We start from the raw sequence: 14,510 nt of genomic DNA, 5'->3' as shown, positions 1-14,510 counted from the left end.
TAGAATAGCCATTCAAGATCACTTGAAAAATACTTAGGATGATTTTTCAGCATCCTTAAAATACAAAAAAAGTATTTTCTATGTTAATTACAAAAATTGCATAAACAAAGATGTTAATACAAAATATGCAATGTGAGAGTCAGCACATATGAACATTCTCCTTCATCATGCTCTATACTTTCTCAATGACGGGGAGAGATTTGTGAATTATTGAAGAAAAATGGCAAAATTAGGAAGTGTGAAAGGTTTTATATTTGATAACTAATTGGATAGACTATTTATTTCACATATGGTCTAATTAGAGTTTAAGAATCTTCATGTTTCCTAAAGACAATGTATATTTCGTGAGAAAATAGTAGAGTTTTATGGATTATCAGGAATTTTTAATGTTCTATAATATTAAGTGTGGACAATGACATAGATGATTTCAGGATATAGCCCCATAAATTTCATTTTCATTATAATGAGAAAACAATTTTTCCATGTGTATGTAAAAGTTCATCCAGTTATAAAGTTGTCTTCACTAGGGTTGGAGCAGGTGGACCTCAGGACTTTTTGGATGGGATGAACTGAGGAGAGGACAGCACCAGTCTGGGGTTTGCTGTTGGAATTCAGACCTGTGTCTGTTCAGGAGGGAGCTGTGGGAAGATTTAACTTAGCATCATATGTACATGCCCATCTATCAAGTACATGAGAGAATGTCTCAGGAACAAGTTCAATTTGAAAAAGTATGAGCTGAAATGGACAAGGAAACCTTTTCCCACTCTAAGGACAATAGTTAAAATTCAAAACTGAGCTCTGGATTGGATCTTTTCACTTTCAGATTTGGGTTTGTGTGGTTACATAGGAGAGTGTTTCTATATTGAGGAAACATACACTGGTTTATTTTGTGTTAAGTGGTAAATGTGATGAAGGTATAATCATTGGGATTTTGAATAGACCAGGCATTCTTTACACTGTTATTACAATTTTATATATAAAATCTATACATTCAATAATTATTTCAAAATCTGTTTAATTCCCTTGTCAATGCCATGCCATTAAGGGAGGACAAAATTAAATCCCATTATAGAGACTAAATTCTATGTAGGTTCATATCAGTCAAACTTGTGATACTAAGTCTGAATTTAGTTAAGTAGGTAGTGAGTGAATATTATGCGAATGGTTGCTTTGTATTCAGTGTTATAAATAATGTTGTGATACTATGGAAACAGTACCATATTTGGATTCAATTTTTGCACATGAGCTCCTTCACCTGGGAACTCTGAAAACTGATTGTCTTTTAGGCAAGGCTGAATGCTTAGAAGAAAGGCACTTACTTGTCCCTAGTTAAAATAATGAGTAAAGGCTTTTCCACATAGATGACATTCCTAAGGTTTCATTACAGTGTGACTTCTCTTATGTTTTCTAAGGTTAGAATAATGGGTAAAGACTTTCTGACATAAATGACATTCATAGGGTTTCTCTCCAGTATGAGTTTTCTCATGTCGTCTAAGGTTAGAAGATTGGCTGAAGGCTTTCCCACATAGATGACATTCATAGGATTTCTCTCCAGTATGAGTGTTCTCATGTCGTTTTAGCTTAGAAAAATAGGTGAAGGCTTTCCCACATCGTTGGCATTCATATGGTTTCTCTCCAGTGTGAATTTTCTCATGTTCTCTAAGACAAGATCCAAAAGCAAAGACCTTCCCACATAAATGACATTCATATGGTGTCTCTCCAGTGTGAATTTTCTTGTGCTTTCTAAGGGTAGAACAACGAGTGAAAGCTTTACCACATAAATGACATTCATATGGTTTCTCTCCAGTATGAATCCTCTCATGTTCTCTAAGATAAGAAGATAAACTGAAGGCTTTCCCACATAGATTGCATTCAAACGGTTTCTCTCCAGTGTGAGTTCTCTCATGTTTTTTCAGGTTCCAAGAATAAGTGAAGGCTTTCCCACATAGATGACATTCATAAGATTTCTCTCCAGTATGAGTGTTCTCATGTTGTTTAAGTTTATAATAATAGGTGAAGGCTTTCCCACATAGTTGGCATTCATATGGTTTTTCTCCAGTGTGAGTTCTCTCATGTTGTCTCAATTCAGAATATTTAGTAAAGGTTTTCCCAAATAGATGATATTCACAGGGTTCCTCTCCAACATGAGTTACATTGTAATGTGTATGGCCAGAATTCTGAACAAAGGATTTCTCAATTAAATGACATTCATATGACTTACTTCCAGGGTGTAAATTCTGTTGTTGATTAAAAGATGATAGATCATTGAGGGCTTTTCCAAATAGATTGCTGAAGTAGGATTTCATTCCTTTGTGAGTTAAAACATGTTGAATCACTCTGGAACTATGAGTACAATCTTCTGGCAACTTACTACATATAATACCATTCTTTTGAGTATAAGAATTCTGCTCCTAGGAAGTAGAGGAGAGAATGTAAGAGGTTTGTCCATAGATATCAATCCATATGCATCTGAATTCAAAACTAACCAATCGGTGACATTCTCCAATTAAAATATTTCCCATGTTATTTATGAATCATTTTATTCTTCTGCATGTACAGAGATCTACTCTTTTATAGCTTCTCAACTGCAGAACATTCTAATCAGTCTTGAAGACTTCATAATGTTTCAGAGATTGAGTATATGAGCTGTATTTATAGAATTATTTTTTCACATATAAGGAAGGTTATATTATTGTGTTCAAATCAATTATTTTCTATATGCAAATTATCACAGACTTTTCATGGATTCACACTTAAACCAACTTACAGTAAAGTTGATTGTACTGAATTTTTAATTTATTCCATTTCCAGGTATCAATTTGGAAGACCAGGGTTACAGCCATAATGCTTACCAATGACATGATGGTAGATATTTCTTTCTTGCAGATATGATGCACAGATGGCATTTCTTGTTCTTTAACACTATCTTCCCTGCCTGAAAGAACTGAAAAAACAATTCATTTCTAAACCAGCATTAGGAAAATGAATATGTTGAAGCAGCACACATAGCCGTATAATTGTTTCTAAAATGATAGTTATCTGAGAAAGAATATCAAATTAAAGATTACTAGAGGTAGCAGAAACTTTTATATGACACTATCAATTAGAAAATATTTTCAAGATTTAATTATAAGTAAAATTATTTCAAAAATAATATGTTGGGGAGGTAAAGAGAGGGAAAAGCATTGAAGCCAAGGATGAGAAATGGGTCATAAGTGAAAGTTTAAATTCAATTTTCCGTAGACATCTATTTTGCCAAAGCTAATGACATGTGATACAGATTGATAAGCATTTGATACTTTGAACTGAGGAAATTTCCCCAATATGTACATTTCAGAAAATATAACTTGCAGAAATCTGCAGGTGATATATGAGTCACTCATTGATAATGTTCCTCCCTGTCCTGAATACATGTTCCAAGGAAGTGCTCACCTGAATTCTGGTTTTGAAAAAATCCAATTCCTTCTCCCCACAATTCCTCCCCTTGAACCAACTGTGAAGCTACATCTGATTTACAGACCTGATATCCTGTTTATGGGAAAAAATACAAGAAATTTTGAGTTCTGTGCACTTAACAGTATATTATCATGAAGTCCAGTGAAGGAGATTGTGTAGTTTGCAAGTGGCTGAAAGGTAATATACAAGAACTGGAATATTTTTATAAATGTGAATTTAATAATTTACAAGTTTACAGTTCTAATGACATGAAAGTGTCCAACTTAAAGTATTAACAAAAGATTGCCTTCACTCAAGAAAAGCCAATGGGTCAGAAACACCTGTCAGCTGGGTAGGTAGATGGCTGGCATCTGCTGGTCACTTGCTCCTGGGCTCAATTGTTTTCAGCCTCTGTTCCTGTGGATATTATTCACTTTCCTTCTTCAGGGCTGGCTTTCCTCTTTTGGCTTCCCTTGGCTCTACTCAGATTCTGCTTTGCTTAACATCTTATGACAATATCTACTGGGCTCCAAGCATCTCCAAAATCTGTCCCTATTCTCCATGTGTCTACATCTGGGTAAGACCTGCTGTGAAATTTCTGTTGGCTCTGATGCTTCTGTAATTTCTGATTCTCTCCAAAATATTCCCTCTCTTAAAAGATTCCAGTAAACTAATCAAGGCCTACCTGGAATGGGTTGAGTCACATCTCCATCTAACTAAAAGTCAAACCCACAATTGGGCATGTCCCATCTCCATAAGATGATCTAATCAAAATTCTCAACCTACATTTAATCAGGATTAAAGTAGCTGCTCCAACAAGATCAGATCATGTTTAAAACATGGCTTTTCTGAGGTACCTAACATTGTCAAACTGGCACATTACAACTTTTGGGCCCTCAAAAAGAAATGTTTTCAAAATACAAAACATATTCACTCCATCAACTTAACCATTTCAATTCAATTCAAATACAATAAAATGTTAAAGTCACTAAAAACTCTCAACAAAGTCAATTATGGACATTGTCTGCTCTAAGGCAAAAATTCTTCTCCTGCTCTGGACCTGTGAAATTTAGAGCAAGTCATCTGCTGCCAATATACATAAGCAGGACATTCATAGGATACATGTTTCCATTGCTATAGGGAGATATAAAAAAATAAAATGGGGCCACTATACTCATACAGCTCTGGAAACCTATGTGCTTTCTCCATTAGATTTAAAATTCTGAGAGGCATATATCCTTTGGGCTTTAGAAAGCAAATTTAAAAAAAAGCACAGGTATGGATTTTAGTTAACAAAATGTTTTCTGGGCACATACAGTTTCAAACCACCACATTCCACACTCTGCAACCCGGAAAGCCCTGTTCTTTCTATATGCAAAGTACATTCATTCCATTAAAATATTCTCCCAAAATTTAAGCCATTTTAAAAGCAATGCTTAGTATAAACTCTAATCAAAATTTGTTATGTGTGCCCTCTGCATGTGTACCTGTGAAATCTATAGAAGAATATACAATGGAATGACAAGAATAAAATAAACACTTCCACTTGATTGGTAGGTGAAAGGAAAGCACAGTTTATGGTTCCAAACCCTGAATGGCATACTCTATTATGTTTCACGTTCTGAATGTCACATACATGATGGAATTTTTTTTTTTGAGCAGGATGAGAGAGAGCTTTTTTTTTAATAGCTGTGCATTTATCATCACAATCAACTTTTTTTTCCAAAAAATAATATATATACAAAAAAGCAATGAATTTCTTAGCACATTGCAATAATTAGTTGTAGAACAGATTTCAGAATTTGATATGGGTTACAATTCCACGATGTGAGGTTTTTCCCTTCTAGCTACTCTAAGATACTGGAGACTAAAAGAAATGTCAAAATAATAATTCAGCAATCATACCTGTTTAGTAAACCCTAATTTCTCTGTATAACTCCACCATCACCTTTGATCTTTCCATCCCTCTCTTTTTTATTAATTAACGGAAAAAAGAAATTAACCCAACATTTAGAAATCATACCATTCTACATGCACAATCAGTAATTCTTAACATCATCACATAGATGCATGATCATCGTTTCTTAGTATATTTGCATGGGTTTAGAAGAACTAGCAACACAACAGAAAAAGATATAGAATGTTAATATAGAGAAAAAAATAAAAGTAATAATAATAGTAAAAAAAAAAGACAAACAACCGCATAGACAAAAAACAAAAACAAAAAACCGATAGCTCAGATGCAGCTTCATTCAGTGTTTTAACATGATTACTTTACAATTAGGTATTATTGTGCTGTCCATTTTTGAGTTTTTGTATCTAGACCTGTTGCACAGTCTGTATCCCTTCAGCTCCAATTACCCATTATCTTACCCTGTTTCTAACTCCTGCTGGACTCTGTTACCAATGACATATTCCAAGTTTATTCTCGAATGGCGGTTCACATCAGTGGGACCATACAGTATTTGTCCTTTAGTTTTTGGCTAGACTCACTCAGCATAATGTTCTCTAGGGCCATCCATGTTATTACATGCTTCATAAGTTTATCCTGTCTTAAAGCTGCATAATATTCCATCGTACGTATATACCAGAGTTTGTTTAGCCACTCGTCTGTTGATGGACATTTTGGCTGTTTCTATCTCTTTGCAATTGTAAATAACACTGCTATAAACATTGGTGTGCAAATGTCCGTTTGTGTCTTTGCCCTTAAGTCCTTTAAGTGGATACCCAGCAATGGTATTGCTGGGTTGTATGGCAATTATCTATTCAGCTTTTTGAGGAACCGCCAAACTGCCTTCCACAGTGGTTGCACCCTTTGACATTCCCACCAACAGTGGATAAGTGTGCCTCTTTCTCCGCATCCTCTCCAGCACTTGTCATTTTCTGTTTTGTTGATAATGGCCATTCTGGTGGGTGTGAGATGATATCTCATTGTGGTTTTGATTTGCATTTTTCTAATGGCAAGGGACATTGAGCATCTCTTCATGTGCCTTTTGGCTATTTGTATTTCCTCTTCTGAGAGGTGTCTGTTCAAGTCTTTTTCCATTTTGTAATTGGGATGGCTGTCTTTTTGTTGTTGAGTTGGACAATCTCTTTATAAATTCTGGATACTAGACCTTTATCTGATATGTGATTTCCAAATATTGTCTCCCATTGTGTAGCGTGTCTTTCTACTTTCTTGATGAAGTTCTTTGATGCACAAAAGTGTTTAATTTTGAGGAGCTCCCATTTATTTATTTCCTTCTTCAGTGCTCTTGCTTTAGGTTTAAGGTCCATAAAACTGCCTCCAATTGTAAGTTTCATAAGATATCTCCCTACATTTTCCTCTAATTGTTTTATGGTCTTAGACCTAATGTTTAGATCTTTGATCCATTTTGAGTTAACTTTTTAAAGGGTGTGAGACATGGGTCTTCTTTCATTCTTTTGCATATGGATATCCAGTTCTCTAGGCACTATTTATTGAAGAGACTGCTCTGTCCCAGGTGAGTTGGCTTGATTGTCTTATCAAAGATCAAATGTCCATAGATGAGAGGGTCTATATCTGAGCACTCTGTTCGATTCCATTTGTCGATATATCTATCTTTATGCCAATACCATGATGCTTTGACCTCTGTGGCTTCATAATATGCCTTAAAGTCAGGCAGTGCGAGACCTCCAGTTCGTTCTTTTTCCTCAAGATGTTTTTAGCAATTCGGGGCACCCTGCCCTTCCAGATAAATTTACTTATTGGCTTTTCTATTTCTTAAAAATAAGTTGTTGGGATTTTGATTGGTATTGCATTGAATCTGTAAATCAATTTAGGTAGGATTGACATCTTAACTATATTTAGTCTTCCAATCCATGAACACGGTATGCCCTTCCATCTATTTAGGGCTTCTGTGATTTCTTTTAACAGTTTTTTGTAGTTTTCTTTACATAGATTTTTTTGTCTCTTTAGTTAAATTTATTCCTAGGTATTTTATTCTTTTAGTTGCAATTTTAAATGGGATTCATTTCTTTTTTTCCCCCTGAGCGTGTTTGTTACTAGTGTATAGAAATGCTACAGATTTTTGAATGTTGATCTTGTAACCTGCTACTTTGCTGTACTCATTTATTAGCTCTAGTAGTTTTGTTGTGGATTTTTCCGGGTTTTTGACGTATAGTTTCATATCGTCTGCAAACAGTGATAGTTTTACTTCTTCCTTTCCAATTTTGATGTCTTGTATTTCTTTTTCTTGTCTAATTGCTCTGGCTAGAACCTCCAACACAATGTTGAATAATAGTGGTGATAGTGGACATCCTTGTCTTGTTCCTGACCTTAGGAGGAAAGTTTTCAATTTTTCCCCATTGAGGATGATATTAGCTGTGGGTTTTTCATATATTCCCTCTATCATTTTAAGGAAGTTCCCTTGTATTCCTATCTTTTGAAGTGTTTTCAACAGGAAAGGATGTTGAATCTTGTCAAATGCCTTCTCTGCATCAATTGAGATGATCATGTGATTTTTCTGCTTTGATTTGTTGATATGGTGTATTACATTAATTGATTTTCTTATGTTGAACCATCCTTGCATACCTGGGATGAATCCTACTTGGTCATGATGTATAATTCTTTTAATGTGTTGTTGAATACGATTTGCTAGAATTTTATTGAGGATTTTTGCATCTATATTCATTAGAGAGATTGGTCTGTAGTTTTCTTTTTTTGTAATATCTTTGCCTGGTTTTGGTATGAGGGTGATGTTGGCTTCATAGAATGAATTAGGTAGTTTTCCCTCCACTTCGATTTTTTTGAAGAGTTTGAGGAGAGTTGGCACTAATTCTTTCTGGAATGTTTGATCGAATTCACATGTGAAGCCGTCTGGTCCTGGACTTTTCTTTTTAGGAAGCTTTTGAATGACTGATTCAATTTCTTTACTTGTGATTGGTTTGTTGAGGTCATCTATATCTTCTTGAGTAAAAGTTGGCTGTTCATGTCTTTCCAGGAACTCGTCCATTACATCTAAATTGTTGTATTTATTAGCATAAAGTTGTTCATAGTATCCTGTTATTACCTCCTTTATTTCTGTGAGGTCAGTAGTTATGTCTCCTCTTCCATTTCTGATCTTATTTATTTGCATCACCTCTCTTTTTCTTTTTGTCAATCTTGCTAAGTGCCCATCAATCTTATTGATTTTCTCATAGAACCAACTTCTGGTCTTATTGATTTTCTGTATTGTTTTCATGTTTTCAATTTCACTTATTTCTGCTCTAATCTTTGTTATTTCTTTCCTTTTGCTTACTTTGGGGTGAGTTTGCTGTTCTTTCTCCAGTTCTTCCTAGTGGACAGTTAATTCCTGCATTTTTGCCTTTTCTTCTTTTCTGATATCGGCATTTAGGGCAATAAATTTCCCTCTTAGCACTGCCTTTGCTGCATCCCATAGGTTTTGATATGTTGTGTTTTCATTTTCACTCGCCTCGAGGTATTTACTAATTTCTCTTGCAATTTCTTCTTTGACCCACTCGTTGTTTAAGAGTGTGTTGTTGAGCCTCCATGTATTTGTGAATTTTCTGGCACTCCACCTATTATTGATTTCCAACTTCATTTCTTTATGATCCGAGAAAGTGTTGTGTATGATTTCAATCTTTTTAAATTTGTTAAGACTTGCTTTGTGACACAGCATATGGTCTATCTTTGAGAATAATCCATGAGCACTTGAGAAAAAGGTGTATCCTGCTGTTGTGGGATGTAATGTCCTATAAATGTCTGTTAAGTCTAGCTCATTTATAGTAATATTCAGATTCTCTATTTCTTTATTGATCCTCTGTCTAGATGTTCTGTCCATTGATGAGAGTGGTGAATTGAACTCTCCAACTATTATGGTATATGTGTCTATTTCCCTTTTCAGTGTTTGCAGTGTATTCCTCACGTATTTTGGGGCATTCTGGCTCAGTGCATAAATATTTATGATTGTTATGTCTTCTTGTTTAATTGTTCCTTTTATTAGTAGATAGTGTCCTTCTTTGTCTCTTTTAACTGTTTTACATTTGAAGTCTAATTTGTTGGATATTAGTATAGCCACTCCTGCTCTTTTCTGGTTGTTATTTGCATGAAATAACTTTTCCCAACCTTTCACTTTCAACCTATGTTTATCTTTGGGTCTAAGATGTTTTTCCTGTAGACAGCATATAGAAGGATCCTGTTTTTTAATCCATTCTGCCAGTCTATGTCTTTTGATTGGGGAATTCATTCCATTAACATTTAGTGTTATTACTGTTTGGATAATATTTTCCTCTAAGATTTTGCCTTTTGTATTATATATATCATATCTGACTTTCCTTCTTTCTACACTCTTCTCCATACCTCTCTCTTCTGTCTTTTCATATCTGACTCTAGTGCTCTGTGGGATATTTCTCAGGGATTGGAGCCTAGTCATACTTAAAAATTTTTGATCATTTCTACCTTCTCTCCCTGCCTCTCATGTCTGTAGCCTAACTCACTGTTCTCCCTTCCCCCTCTCGTCGTAAACCTCCCATCTCAGTAGCTTATCTCAAAACCACAAGCCTTCCTGTTATTCTGTCCTTGCCTCTAGCCCTCTTCTGCCGCCCTTGCCTAGCAACTACCTTTTAGCTTGTGTAATTGGCTCTCCGAACCCCCTACCCTCTCCCCTACTCCTCCCCCTGTGCAACTGTATATAACCTGAGCTCCCTAGAGCCTCGGGGTCTTTTGTGCACTTGAGCCCCCTCAGTACTTATAGCTTATACCATGTAACAATAAAGAAGCTTTGTGCTGATTAATTGGCCTTTGGCTCAAGTCCTTCAGTCCCCTAGCTGAGACGGCTAGGTTCCGCTTACCTCAGGTTTACACCCAGCGAGCTCGCCCCCTCTCACCCAGGGTTCTGGCCGCGAAGCAGCCCGGCTGAAGCTATCCCGGCAGTGCTCCCTTTAGTATTTCTTGCAGAGCTGGTCTCCTGGTCACAAATTCTCTCAGTGACTTTTTGTCTGAGAATGTTTTAATTTCTCCCTCATTTTTGATGGACAATTTTGCTGGATATAGGAGTCTTGGTTGGCAGTTTTTCTCTTTTAGTAATTTAAATATATCATCCCACTGTCTTCCAGCTTCCATGGTTTCTCCTGAGAAATCTACACATAGTCTTATTGGGTTTCCCTTGTATGTGATGGATTGTTTTTCTCTTGCTGCTTTCAAGATCCTTTCTTTCTCTTTGACCTCCGACATTCTAAGTAGTAAGTGTCTTGGAGAACGCCTATTTGGGTCTAATCTCCTTGGGGTGTGCTGCACTTCTTGGATCTGTAATTTTAGGTCTTTCATAAGAGTTGGGAAATTTTCAGTGATAATTTCTTCCATTAGTTTTTCTCCTCCTTTTCCCTTCTCTTCTCCTTCTGGGACACCCAAAACATGCATATTTGTGTGGTTCATATTGTCCTTGAGTTCTCCGATACCCTGTTCAAATTTTTCCATTCTTTTCCCAATAGTTTCTGTTTCTTTTTGGAATTCAGATGTTCCATCCTCAAAATCACTAATTCTATCTTTTGTCTCTTTAAATCTATCATTGTAGGTATCATTGTTTTTTCCATCTTTTCTACTTTATCCTTCACTTCCATAAGTTCTGTGATTTGCTTTTTCAGTTTTTCTATTTCTTCTTTTTGTTCAGCCCATGTCTTCTTCATGTTCTCCCTCAATTTATTGATTTCGTTTTTGAAGAGGTTTTCCATTTCTGTTCATATATTCAGCATTAGTTGTCTCAACTCCTGTATCTCATTTGAACTATTGGTTTGTTCCTTTGACTGGGCCATGTTTTCAACTTTTTGAGCATGATCCGTTATCTTCGGCTGGCATCTGGACATTTTGTCAGATTTCCCTGGGTGTTGGACCCAACAGATTGAAAGATTTTTCTGTGAAAACTCTGGGTTCTGTTTTTCTTATCCTGCCCAGTAGGTGGCGCTCGTGGCACACGTTTGTCTGTGGGTCCCACCAGTAAAAGGTGCTGTGGGTCCTTTAACTTTGGAAAACTCTTGCCATGGGGGAGGTTTGCCAGCCGAAGCGCCTTGGAAGAGTGCCAGCCAGCCCGGGGGTGTGAATGCAGGGAGGGTCACCGGCCACTGCAGCCCACGATAGCGCCTGTCTGAATTTCCTAGTCGGCCCGGGGCACCAAGCGTGGTGGGAGGGTGCCAGCTGCCGCGGCTTGAGGGGACCACCTGCCCAATTCTGCCAGTTGGCCCGGGAAGGAGGCTGGGAGGGACTCTGGCCACTTGCCACCCCGCCTGGGGAAGCCCGCACCCCTCGGCGGTCTCACTGGAGCGGGTTCTCTCAGCCAGTCAGCCATTCCAGAATGGGTTATGCTGTCTTTCTGATCTCTGTCGTGGCTCCGGAAGCTGTTCTGTATCGTTTCTACTCGCCTAGTAGCTGTTCTGGAGGAGGAACTAAGATCTGCATGTCTTACTAAGCCGCCATCTTTTCCGGATGTCCTACATAATGAAATTTTGTCCTCCAAGATTGATGAAGTGGGAATTTTATCTCTCCCAAGTGCTTGTGCAACAGCCGTGCTCTCTGTAAACACAGGAGTGAAATCTCCAACCTCTCAGGTCTTTGGGGTTGTGGTCTTACTCTGACAGCCCTGGGGAATAATCACAACTCTCTCAGAACAGTGAGGTGGCAGAGAAAAATTCTACATTCCCATGGGTTCTGATCCACCATCTGAAAGAGCGGGGTTGTACTTAATATGGGGTGGGAGGCCTACACACTTCAAGCTGTGAAAAAACCACACCCTTTCTACATATATTGATGGGTCCACATTCTTGCTTCAGTTGTTTTTGTTCCAGACTTCAGCTTCAATGGTTCTACCCTTGAAGTGATTTTTCTCACAATCGGTCCCTTTTCTTCAAGACTACCAGTGGCTGTTCAGGCAGATTTTGCAAATGACTTGTCAGTTGTGAATGTTGCACACAGAGGTCCAAACCATCAGACAAAACAACATTCCACAAATCTCTCCTGGATAACTGCACTCCCAATCTTGAGTAGAACAGAATTGCTGACTTGTCTCATGTTTAATTAAACCCTTACAGTTAGCACTATTTTCTGAGAGCTCACTTTCCAGAAGCTCCAGGTTCTCTAAACCACCAATGTCTGGTTTCTTTAAGCACATGATTTCAGTCCTTAGCTTATCACATTCCTCTCATATTTTAACATAAGTGGCAATTAGGATTCTGAACTTCCCATGCTTATCTTGGAAATTGCCTCAGTTAAATATCTAAGTTCGTGAATGAAGATCTGTCTTCCACCCAATATCAGAAGTCAATAGTGACAGGAATCACCTTTCCTCCTGTCTCCATAATACATCATGATTTCCTTCCTGAATATTATGGGAAATAACTTTCACATTCATATGCCTTTGAATGCTCTCTTCAAAGATATCTAAGACATTTCTATAAATGACCTCACAATCCTTCCAGCCTCAACCAATTACCCAATTCTGAAGCTGAATTGCCATTTGTGGTATATGCAACAAAAGCACATCAAATGCCTGGGCCAAACTCTGTTTTTAGTTTCCTAGGCTACTTAAGCAATAGCATAAAATGGGCTGGTTTAAAATTGGAAACTTATTGGTTTATTGTTTTGAGCCTTGGGAAATGTCCAAATCTATACATCATCAAGGCAACATTTTCTCCCCAAGACTGTGGCTTTCTGATACTCACAACTGGAAACCATTGTTCCTTAGTCTGCCATATGGCAAGATATATGATGCTGTCTCCTGGTTTCTTTCTTTTCTTCAAGGTTTCAATGACTTCAAAATTTTATCTCTATGGCTTTTTCTCTCTCTGTCTGAATTTTATTCTTCTATGAAAGACTCCAGTAATAGATGAAAACTAATCATGCTTGAGATAGGACACAACTTAACTGAAGTAACTTCATCAAAAATTAATACAAACAATTGCTCACATGTGAAGGTATGGATTAGATTTAAGAATATGCTTTTTTGCCATACATACAGCTTCAAACCACTATCATTACTAGAAAAGAATATAATGTTGAAGGTCAGTCAGGGGAAAAGTACCTCGAATATATAATATTGACCATTTTTCACCATCAAAGTGTTAAATCTTGATCTTGTGCCCAAATACAGTGAGAACTTCTGGTTGCTGAGCCAAGCTCAAGAACAGACTGCAGAACACTCTATATTTTCAGACAAGGAAAATTCTAGATTTCCATAATAGTTTATTATGATTTTCACAAAGAATTAAAAAAACACTGTGATGGTTAAGTTCGTATGTCAACTTGGCCATGTGAGGGTGCCAAGTTTTCTGATCAAGTAAGCACTGGCATAACCATTATTTCAAAGAAATTTCATGGCTGATTAATAAATTGAAGGTTGGTTTTCTAAATCATTACTTAGTTTATTGCATCTGTGGCTAATTACATCTATTATCAAATAAGGGAATGTCTGACACAAAGAGAGAATTGTATCAGTTGGATTTAATTCAATTTGTTGAAGTCTTTAAAGGGAGAAGAGAGAGAACTTCCATGTATTATTCAGTCAGCCAGCCCCTCCTGAAGAGTTCATTGATGCCCTTCATTGGAGTTGCCAGCTAGTGCCTACATTATAAAATTTAACTCATGCATCTACACAGTTGGTGTGAGATACTTTTATAAAATCTCATATTTATAGATATCTTATGTTGGCTCTGTTTCTCTGGAGAACCCTGAGTAATACAATAAGTTCCCTTGGAATATTCTAAGTTAATGTGGAAAATGATATGCCTGTTGTGTTATTACTATCATCTGAATCCACACAAAATCCCTAGAGCAAAATAATAATTTAGAGCATATTTAATCTTCTTATTTATCCTTATAGAAAATACTCATTGTAATCCCAACATTGTATTGAGTATAAAAGAAATACATGGAATTTGTGTTCACAAAGATTATATTTTAGTCAGGGGAAAAGCTAGATGTAAGTAATAAGTAAAGAGACAAAAATCTTAGATTGTTATTCATGTTATGAAATAACACGGAATATGAATATAAAGTAAAATCTAAAACAATATAAACAAGCTGTTCTAGACACTTCTTAAGAGGATTAGATAGGTAAGTTTGATACTCA

General features: G+C 36.7%; 1 protein-coding gene across 1 annotated transcript in view; it reads right to left on the bottom strand.

Moving 5' to 3' along the window:
• Positions 1–382: 382 nt before the first annotated feature.
• Positions 383–14,510, bottom strand: part of LOC143680405 (uncharacterized) — a 141,312-nt gene continuing 127,184 nt past the window's right edge. The window contains exons 5-7 of the mRNA XM_077156852.1: positions 3,433–3,528; positions 2,853–2,944; positions 383–2,411 (exon numbers count right to left, since the gene is read on the bottom strand). Of these exons, the coding sequence (XP_077012967.1) occupies positions 1,371–2,411; positions 2,853–2,944; positions 3,433–3,528 (1,229 nt within the window). The 3' untranslated portion in view covers positions 383–1,370. The remainder of the gene's footprint in view (positions 2,412–2,852; positions 2,945–3,432; positions 3,529–14,510) is intronic.

This window comes from Tamandua tetradactyla, chromosome 4 (genome assembly GCF_023851605.1).
Source record: "Tamandua tetradactyla isolate mTamTet1 chromosome 4, mTamTet1.pri, whole genome shotgun sequence".
Lineage (NCBI taxonomy): Eukaryota > Metazoa > Chordata > Mammalia > Pilosa > Myrmecophagidae > Tamandua > Tamandua tetradactyla.
Note: the sequence above shows the minus strand (reverse complement) of the source record. Positions and strands in the feature narration are given on the sequence as shown.